We start from the raw sequence: 10,813 nt of genomic DNA, 5'->3' as shown, positions 1-10,813 counted from the left end.
GCGCGGGTCGGCCGCGCGCCCAGACAGGCGGCGCCGCGGCAGCGGGGGCGGGGGGGCGCGTGCCCCGGCCCACCTGTTACCGCGGCCGCCATGACGTCACCCCCCCCGCCGCTTCGCGCCGATGACGCCACACCGCGCGCCCCAATCAGGGGCGGCCGTTGGGGGTGCGGCGGGCGCTCCGCCGGGCTGCGGGGCCAAGGTGCGGCGGGAGGGGGCGGTGTCCGCGGGGACGCGTCAGCCGGCGCCGCCGCCCTCGGCGCCGCGGGGTCCCTCCCCTCCCTCCGGCCGCCGGGTCCCCGCGGCATGAGGGGATCGTAGCGCCGCGGCCGCCTCCGCCATGAAGCGGAAGAGCTGGGCCGAGGCGCGGCGCCGCGCAGCCCCGCCGCCGCCCGCGCTGAAGAGGACGCGGGGCGCGGCGTCGCGGGCGGCGGGGGGCGAGGCGGAGCGGCGGCGGCAGCCGCCCCCCGCCGGTCTGGAGACCTGCCTGAGGATCGCGGGTGAGGGGGGTGTGCCGGGGGCGCGGGGGGCGGGGGTGTCCTGGTGTCCCGGTGTCCCGGCGCGGTGTCCCGTCCCGCCGGCGGTAGGCGCCGCGCCGGCGCCGAGTGGGCAGGAAAACTTGCCGTCGGTGCTATTCCCGGCGGGAGCCCGGGGCGCTCGGCAGGCGCTGCTGTCCGGGCGGTGGGCCGGTCAGTCCCCGAGCCCGGAGCTCTGGCGTGTCACTCAGCCAAGTGTTGTTGGGAACTGCGCCGCTCGTCCAGCGGGATAACTCGTCCTGCCGTACGGTGGCCCGAGCCGTACCCAGCCCTGATTGCCTCTCGCTGGCTTTTTCTGCCTGCCAGAGAGAGTGAACGGAAAACAACGTTAAACGCGTTTCTAGCCGTTCAGCACGTTGTGGGGTGGAAAAAAGTAGCGTGTTTCTCAATGTATTGGGGGAATGTGTATATACGCACGCACGCACAAATATATCTATATCTAATCTGTCTGTATCTATTATATATACATGTATAGATAGATGCAGATATTTGTTTCTCCTGATGCCGTTATATCGGGCTTGCTGGCTAATGAGTAAAATAGTGGGCGAACGTCGCACCTCCCTTTGACGTGCAAGTGCCAACAGCTTGTGCGGGCAGGATTGCTCAGTGTCCTCCCTCCTTGCCGTGACTCCAGGCTCCGAGCCGCGCTTTGTGTTGGCACATGAGTCTGCCTCTTAAGAAGCCTGTTGGATCACAGCCAGAAAATTCTGTGTTTAGGTTTGAGCTCTCCATCTGAAAGATGGGCTTGAGTTTAGTTTGCCTAAAGGCAAAAACAACAGCAAAAATTACTTTTTAAGTCATATGTCATAATCTCAGAATTTTAGTGTATTTACAACTTCTCATAAAAAGCAAGAACTATCCCTCCCGGCACATCTTTGTGAAAGGCGTGGAAAATATCTGTGGACAGAGCAAGCAAAAATATAAAGAGCAAACATGAAGAAAAGGCACCAATGTACCTTTCATTTCTGTGGTAAAAACATGGTTCCTTATATTAACTAGTGTGTCTCCTACATAAGAGTATGTATAGAAAACCGTAAGATTTTGTTTTGAAAATTTGTCATAGCAACGTTGAAAGAATGTAAACTGCCAAAGCATACTAGATTCTTCTTTTAAAAAAGCTTTAATACTGTCAGCAAGTAAAATCCTAAATATTCCAGCCAAAAAAATCAGCATTTTAGGCCTAATCTACACTGAGAAACATAATGGCGTACTTATCTACAGAACTCTAAAGCTCCAACAACTCCATATGTGTTTTGTTTCTATTGCAGCAACTGTTCCTATAGGATGTGATGATAGTATGATTTTAAGGTCAGTTGTGGAAACCCCTCTTGTAACAGATAATGACTTTTTACTATCAAAGTGATTTTACTGCCAGTATTACCACGCAGCCCTGTCCAGCTCACATCTCCATCAAATAGATCTCTGTAACCATTCTCACGAAGCAGTTGCTTTGACCTGGTAACGTGCGTCTGGCATCAGCAAGCCCATTAAATTACTGTATTTTCTCCTTCAAGAAAGTGTTTACCTTTTAAAATTCAGTAGAGCACCTAGGCTTTGACCTGTGTTTTTTCAGTGGGATTTCACCATGTGCAGCAGTACCTAGTGTAGTAAATTTGATTAAAGTGCACTTTAATTAACTTTACTTTGATTAAAGTACATTTGATTATTATATTTAAGAATACTTCTTTTTTTTTGATCTTGCAGTGCACAGTGGCTGCTGTTTATTGTCCAGTTTCTAGTTCTGATTCAAATTATAGTCTAATGTTTAGTTTACTGCTATGTCATACTTGTTTATTTAAAGAGAAATCTTAAAAGAATAAGCTAAGAGGCTTACCTTTTTGTTCAGCTGTTTTAAAATTCTGTCAAGGTTTGAAATGGCAGCTTTGCCTTCTCATAATGCAGTTTTGAGAAGCTAATTAATAGCTGTGTACTAGAGACAAAGCATAAGGTCTTATTCTCAAAAATGGACATACTGGTAAATATTTGAACCATTTTAAAGGCTGAGAGGTCTGTGTTAGCTTATCTGCTTAGAGAAACAGTGCCAAACTTATTAAAAACACCTCAGGCTACCCTTGTTTTCATCTTTGCAAAAGACAGAAGCAGAACATAAACCGAAATTGCTATAAAGATTTATGGATCTTTTGTTGTGTGATGTTACATTCACAGACGGCAAAGTTTCAAATCCATTCTAGGTATTTTATTCCCACAATACTTACAGTAATCATTGCACTTCCTTATTTTGTAATTAATTGTATGCATCAGACATATGTCAGAATAACCATTAATCAGAACTGTCTAAATATTCTTGGTTACTAGTAAGACTAGTTCAGGAAAGCTGTCCTTTTAAAAAGTTGTTCATTTTAGTCTGTTAAGCTGCATGGTAAGCTTTATCATTTTCTCTTTGTCAACTGGTGCATGAGGCTTGCTGGTATGAATCCAATTTGCTGAAACTGAATGCATTTAGTCTGTTTATTAGAAGCATATTCCCATATCCTTCTGATCTCTGAGAGAAGTAATTTATATGATCTAAATAAAATTTAGCAATGCTCTGTGAGACGCTTGGAAGCTGTTCATTTCCTTTCCTCAGCTCCTTTTCTTTCTCATTGCTCTTATTTTATTAAGAGCATTTTAAAGAAGAGGTGGAATTATAATGCATAAACTTCAGGCAAAAGGTGTGGGTTTCTCTCTCACCTTTTTTGTGTAGTAAATTCTAAAATTAAATAACTACAATAACTAGATAGGGAATTAAATTTTAAGTGATATAGTGTCATGGATAATTTCTTGGTGTTTGTTCTTCCTGTTGAATGCATACGCATCTTGTTTACAGAACTGAACATCTTAAAGGATGCTCTAAGCTACAGTGTACATACCTATTTTGTTTTTCTTCATTGAGAATAATTTTGCTTATATTGTCATTAGGAGCTGATAACTAAATATTCATTTTAATGTATTCATTGATATGTGGGTTGTTTTATTTGGTTTTATATTGCAGTTTGTTAATTTTTTCAAACTATTGTCTTTTTCCAGGAGTGCTGGTCATTATAAATTTGTATACCCAATAGAAAACTATTTTTCTAGAATGCTAATGACACTTCTAATAAGTATCATTACGTTTCCAATATTTTGACTCCCAACATTTTCAATTCATTTTTATTATGCAGCTGTCTCAGTACAAAAACTGTGTTTACTCTTTTATCAATATGACCTCACTTACTTGTGAGTTTTCTCCAAAGCTAAGATTTTAAATACATGTTTAAGGCTTTTAGTGTCTAATCCAGCACTGAAAGTGCCTGAACATGTGCAGTCTTGTGTGTCAGTCAAGAGCAGCAGAGTGGAAGCACTCTATGTAAGAGAAATAATAGTATCGATCAGTCATGACATGGCACTGAAAATAAGGCTTTCATAGTTTTTTGCTTAAAAAAAAGTTCCTTTATCTTTTTAATGTACTTTTATTTTCCTTGTCAGATTCCAGGCTGCTCTTCCAATTGGCAAGTCTATCATTAGCTGAATTTGAAATATCATAGTGAGGATCACTTAATGAAATTTTTCAAGGATAGGAAGACAAAAAATCTTAAACAAATATGTTGAAGTTTTTTAAGTCAAACCCAACAAAATTGTACATACCAGCTCTGAATTCAGAAGTACACTCCTCTTTGGTTACATTCCTGGTGATTCAAAACAGACTAACACTGGGTTTTGTTGTACTGTCAGTCACTGAGTTTCTCATCTAGGATATCTATTTTACAATAGAACTGTGGAATTTCTGTTTGCATTAAGTAATGTTTGCTGATCATATGCAAGCTAGTCCTGCCACTAATGCCTATTTAATATTTAGTTGTCGCTTAAAATCATAGAATCACTTAGTTGGAAGAAGCCTCTTAAGATGATCAAGGCCAACTGTAATTCTTGAATTAATGAAGTTTCTTTCTTGAAGGCCTATGCAGCACAACCTGAGAAGCATCAGGCCTGTTGAGAGTAAAGGAAGGAGATTATTTTTTTCATCTCTAAATTCACATTAATGTGATTTTGAAGTAGTAGCTCTCAATTTTCTACACATCTATTTCCACAGAACACTGTGGCTCTGATAAACAAGGAGAGTGCTTTTCCTTCTATAACACTGCAATCAGCTTGGACAGTCATGTGCGTGCTCGCCTTAGTCTCACTAGCTGAGTTACCAGCAATAACTCAAATTAAATGTCTGCAGTGACATCCATGCTTATGTATTTTAACTGTTCTGTTATATAAGGCTGACAAAATTAAGTGTATTTGAAGTATATCTAAAATGCTGCAGCCATATCTCTTAATTGCAGAGCAGATGCAGCCTGTGAGGCTGTGAGCCCTACTCTGTCGTTCTTCTGAGAGATGATTAGAAAGGTCTGCTCTAGTTTGATAGTTTTAGGGTGATTTTTTATCAGAAATTTGCAGGAATTAGGAAGTGCCCAAGTGCACTATATGTAAATGAAATACTAAAGAGCTAAAATTAGCAAAGGAAGTACAAAGATAATGAGAGGGAAGCCTTGCTCCTGGCAGTCCAAACCTTTGTGAAATCCTAGTGAAATCAAATGATCAGTGCTTGAGTGTATTTTATGTATAAACTTTCAATCCTGCAATCAGATCCTTAATGAAGGAATTCTTATTTCTCTTAATTTCTGTTAAAAAAATCTCAACACGCTAATCCTTTATTAAATAGAACTTGGAATGTGTTTGGGGAAAAAAAAACAGGTAAAAACAAACGTGGTGAGTAATACAGCATTTGTCAGATGCTGGACTGGTAAATCAGTAGAAGGGTAAATACACTTACAGGAAATTTCTTCATTCCAAAATCTCCCCATAGGAAACATGTTAAAAAGATGGAACCTGCTGTTTACATAATAGGGATTAATTGTTAGCAGTGCACAGGAATGGACAGCTTGTCAGGATATTGGCATTTGACTCACACTGCTCTTATTGTGAGGTACTTCTGTAAACTCATTAAACTCAAGTTTCTTTCAGGTGTTTTAAGAATAGCAACAATGAGCACAGTTCAGAGATACCAGAGCAGAGCCATTGCCAATAGCAGTTCTGAAGGCCACATACACACTGCTTGCTCAAGATAGGAATTCTTATTTTTGCTGGACATTTTTGCAAGCTGCAGAAGCATTTCAGTAACAGTATGAGCACGGAGGATGCACGTGATTCTTTTATTCTAAATCTGGGTGTGGAGCAAAATGCTAAATTATTTTAGGTCTTTGACCTGTGCAAACTATATATATTTTCATTTTTGTCCTCCTTCTGTATTTGAAGATTTTGGATTGCTCTTTGCAAAGTACTTTTATATTTTCAAAAGTGATGTAAAGTTTCTTTGAAGAAGCTGAAGTGCAAAAAGGTAAAAAGGTGCTGTTTGAGTACCCAAGGAACTCAGTTTGAGTACTACTGCCATTCCTCCCAGACTTTGATGTGGTTATTGTTTGTGTACAATGAAGAGGGAGAGCTCAGTCTAGTCAATAATTAGACTGGCACTTAAGGACAGATGCCATGGAGGGAAAAATTTTGGCTGCATATTCCTGCTCTTAACCCCCAGCAGGCTGGTTCAGTGAACTAACTCAGTAGATTGTTCCTTCTAAGGAACCTGGTGGCAGCTAGCCATTAAATCAGTTTAGAAGTGGTGTGAAATTATAGCTTGGGGCTGCAGTGACATGTGTTTAATCTAGCAATGCCAGTTTAAATACAATCCCTAGATATCACGTCCTCTCAGTTCTCCTTTCTGCTTCCTCCCTTGCCCTTGGTTCTCCTGCATACATTAGCTCTCATTCTTAGAGCAGAGGGAAGGAAGTCAGCAAAGCCGCTTTTTACCTTGTTTTCCACTTTTCTTTTTTTTTTCTTTTTTCTTGCCTTCTTTTTCCTTTTTTTTTTTTCTTTTTTCTCCCATTTTTTAATTTTTCCTTTTTTTCCCTTGGGTTTTTTTTGTGTTTTTTTTTTTTTTTTAATATTGCCCAGGGATACCTGTTACAGTTTCTAATTCATTCAAATCCACCTTGACAGAGCTCAATGATTAACACCATGGTGGGGAACTACCCACAAAAGTCCACCCCAGGACTGCCTCTCTATGAAGCAGTTTTTGTCACAGCATATTTTGCACTCAGCTGAAGTATCAGTGCTCTTGCTTCTCCACACATAATTCACTTTGTGGGCAGTTTAGTCACTTCTTAAATGCACACATTTATCCTTTGTCTTGCTTTTAGGGAATTATTTGGTAAGTGCTTGGAAGTAGAGAAACAGCACATTTAGTACTTGAAGTTGCTCTGCTACTGAATGGGTCCATTAGAAATTAAATAAGCAAGTTGGATGCCTTGCTTCTGCTAGAAAGTAAGGAGGTAGGTGCCTGAGTTGCTTAGGAGGTACTGTACATCCCAATGTTGCTCCTGATCTGTACATGTTTAAGCCAAACCACTCACATTGGGCTGCTCTTCTACTGAAAAAAACATTAAGAAATTGTACTCTTTTTGGTGGACTTTTCTGCCCTCACCCTTGAGATCCTAGTGTGTGTAGGTGAGCACTGAGCATGTGACTGTTGAAATATAGATATGGTAACTCCTTTCAGGGTGTACCTGGATATGTATTTTCGAGATACAGGTGATGATTTCTAAGTGGTGGTCATGGATGATGTTTTTTTGAAGCTTGAAGTGATTTTTTCCCCCCTCTGCTGTATAAAAACTGACATACAGATTTTCCTCACCACAGATCATGTTTTGAAATAATACACATGATCTGTTTTGATACTTACATAATATCTGTTATAGGAAATTAATTTGAAAAAAAAAAGCTTTCCTTTTAGGTCTGAATTTTAATTCAAATACTTTATGATGATATTTTCTCAGCAGGAGGAAGACAAGAATTGCAGTGGTGCTGCAAGCCTCAATTTTTATTGACCAATTACCCCAAGCACAGCAATTTATAGCAGGAGCACAGTCAGTGTTTAAAGTTCACTGGGGCTTCAGCTTCCCCGGCCATAAAAGTAATTTATATCTATGTGAATACCACTGGTATTTTTTTCCCCTCAGCTTAACAAAGGAAGCCAGGGCAAGTACAAGATGTCTCCTGCCTGCAGACACGCAGGCTTTGAAGGGGCAGCTGGGATGGGGATGAGAATTCAGTTGGAGATGTCCAGGTGGGGCTTGGCTGGTGCTCCCATGGGCAGCATGTTGGATACCTCCCGAGTCTGTTACCTGCAGGCTTTAATTTGTATGGCACTACTGTCAAAATCATGGCTTTCCAGAAAGGAGTGCCTGTGTTTGGTGTGAGTGTGCTTCATCATTTAGTTTAATGTAGGGAATCAGAGGTGCAGAGGGATTTGTGCTTTAGTCTGAGGGGTGGTGTGTGTGCATTGGTATTTGGAGTGGAACCAAACCTGATAAAGGAGGTGTCTGCTGTGTGTGTGGGTGCAAGTCAGGCTCCTGCTGTTTTGCAAAATCATCAAACAAGGAACACTTTGGGAAAGAACACTAAAGAGCTGTGGATTATGGGAATGCTGCTGAGCAAAAAGCCTCAATCTTTGTGTGCCTTGTTTGTTTAACACTGGAGAAATAATAATATCTAATTTAATACTTAAAGAAACTTTTCTTCACTCTAAACCATTTAATGTTGTCCCATTGACAAGTAATACTTCAGAGTTTCAGCAGAAAATCATTATGTTTATAAAAGCTTCCAATTTTCTTACATTTCAGATCGCCTTTATTTTGCAATTCTCTACCAAAAACCAAAGAGTGGAGCTGCAAATACCCATTATTTCTGCATAGATGATGAACTTGTGTATGAGAAGTAAGTACCAAGTTAGGGTTTTTTTCCTTTTTTGACAGAAATAAATTAGTTAGAACAACAGCAGTGAGGAATTAGTCTCCTTGGAGAATTAATTCCATGAGTTTGGTCCTCTAAGACTTTGTGCCATGATGATTTATAGGCTTTTGAAGGGTTTCTTGCTTTCCCATCAGGATTTCTTAAAAACATCTTCAAAGCAGAAGCTTTCATTGTACCCATTCTTGTTTGAAGACACAGAAACATGATACAGCCATATAAATTTAGAAGTGCACATTGTACTGCCAGACTAAAAGGGGTGTCTTTGGTTCCTCATGTATTAAGTGGAATGTCTGAACTTCCTAGAATCAGACAAGAAAATGGTAAAGTCAATTCAAGCCTTTATGAGCTGACAATGGATATATTATTTCCCCTGTAGTGAACAGTGTTTGTCTTTTATATGATGTGGAATGTTGCTAATTCTTCAAATAGTTTTGATCAAGGGCATGCTTGCTGGTTTTTAATACACTAATAAATCTTTATTCTCTGTGTTCACTTTTCTCTAGCACAAGTTGCCTTCTTTTAAAGTAAAGCTTATGAGGTCCTCTTTAAATAGGGTTTAAAAACTTTTGTCATAGAGTGATACAGTAGCGAGAAATAGTTCTTAAAGTCTTGGGTATTGGTTTCAAATGGTACTGTGTGTAAAATAAAAAAAATGTAGTTCATGTTTAAGATGACAAAACATTTCCTCCAACAAAACAGGAAGTATTTATGTAAGAGAGCATGCTTGTTTTTAGAATGATGTATGTATATCACATGTATATTATTACAACTTTGTGTATCTTGTTTAAAAAAAAGGCATTTACTGGGGTCATGTACAAGTTTTCTCATTTCTTCTAACAGTTTCTATGCAGACTTTGGACCACTCAATCTGGCAATGGTCTACAGATACTGCTGCAAGCTAAATAGGAAATTAAAGGTAATACTTGAGTTTTTGATACAAAAGACAATTATTACTGGCTTTTTAAAAAGCAAAAACAAGTAGGCCAACATTTGTTGCTATTGTTCAGTTGCTTTCCTGTTTTCCTAACCCAGCTGAATTCTGAATATGAATGCTATATTTTAGTGAGGTGAATTTAGGGAAGAGGAGGATCAGGGTGGAAAACTCACTTACTCATTCACTCACTCACTTACAGAAGATACACAACTGTGGCAGTAACTATTGTTAAGCTTCTAGAAGATCAGTTGCTGAATTAATACAGCCTCTTATATAGGAAAAGTTTTTTTCCTGGAATTCTGTCCTATTGGCAATCTGCCAGTATTGATTGAGCTTGAAGGTGTAGTGCTATGTTTTTATTTGAAATTATTTTTGTTTGACTTGGCCTTCTCTTCTGATGCTGACATTCTTCAATAATGAACAACATTTGATATTTAGTAGCATTGATAGCATTGGCCTGAAGGAGGCTGCTCTGCTTGTACTGCAGATTATTTTCTCTTACAGGAGCTGAGTAATTTTTGGGATTGGGCTCTTGATAAAGCATAGTGTGTTTAAAACAGATTTCTTAAATTAATTAACACAATTTACTACAAGTTAGTTCACCTTTAGTAGATGTTGGAGTATAAAACCTGTTTGGCAGATAAAAAAGTTTATTTTTGTTAATGTCAATCATCGTTTGCCTCTTCAAAACTACTTAAATCTTTAAACTGCCACTGAACTGTGAGAAGTAGGAAATATACAGCACATAATAGAATAAGAGGGTATTATTTTTTCATTCCTTGATATCTGTCACAGATAATAGTTTGCAGAATTCAGACTTGCTTTATTATTCTTCAGTTTGTATAAGCAAATGACACCCATCGGTGTGATTTGCTGCTCAGTTCCTACAGGGGCACTAGCAGAATTGTCTCTGGCTAAGCCTGAGACAAACCTGTTTAGTGGTCCGGGCTGGGAGGCGGGAAACTCCCACGTGGGTAACTGTGTTCATTAGAGATGAGATTCTCTGATTTTTGTATATTGGATGCTCTGAAGAAACAAAATAGTTGCTTCTATGTTATAGTCCCTTTCCATGTCTTGTGTCTGACATGTTAGGCTTTCTGAGAACATATTTCTGCTACTGATCTGAGGTTTTGTCTTGAATGCATTGAATATGGTATCTTGAAGAGGTAACATGGCTATTTAAATGCATAAAATGATATTTTATGATAGCTTAGCAGTTGATCAAAGTGGGCAGTTTCAAGCACATCAGAATTTATTTCAAGGGCTAGTTAGGGGATAACAGCCACCTGACGTGTGTGTCCTTTCTATTGAAAATACCATTCCACCCACATTCTAAGATACATGGAGAAACTGTATGCCAAGCCAAGAAGACACCTAAAAAAAGTAGTTATGATAAAGTTTAGAAATAATTTCAAAATATTTTAATCTAAGCATGGTTCTAATCCTTAGAAACAAATACTAGTGGATTTATCTACGTTTGAGTTTGAAAAATGAACAAAATGTGTAACTCTGA

General features: G+C 39.7%; 1 protein-coding gene across 5 annotated transcripts in view; it reads left to right on the top strand.

The window, feature by feature from the left end:
- Window positions 1-250: 250 nt before the first annotated feature.
- The window catches only part of CDC14B (cell division cycle 14B), a 43,717-nt gene continuing 33,154 nt past the window's right edge, over window positions 251-10,813 (top strand). For all 5 annotated transcript variants that reach the window (XM_064735519.1, XM_064735515.1, XM_064735517.1 and 2 more), the window contains exons 1-3: window positions 251-497; window positions 8,237-8,330; window positions 9,207-9,282. In XM_064735519.1, coding sequence (XP_064591589.1) covers window positions 338-497; window positions 8,237-8,330; window positions 9,207-9,282 — 330 coding nt within the window. In that variant the 5' untranslated portion in view covers window positions 251-337. The remainder of the gene's footprint in view (window positions 498-8,236; window positions 8,331-9,206; window positions 9,283-10,813) is intronic.

Source organism: Zonotrichia leucophrys, chromosome Z (genome assembly GCF_028769735.1).
Source record: "Zonotrichia leucophrys gambelii isolate GWCS_2022_RI chromosome Z, RI_Zleu_2.0, whole genome shotgun sequence".
Classification (NCBI taxonomy): domain Eukaryota; kingdom Metazoa; phylum Chordata; class Aves; order Passeriformes; family Passerellidae; genus Zonotrichia; species Zonotrichia leucophrys.
The sequence above is the reverse complement of the archived record's forward strand: the minus strand, read 5'-3'. Positions and strand labels throughout refer to the sequence as shown.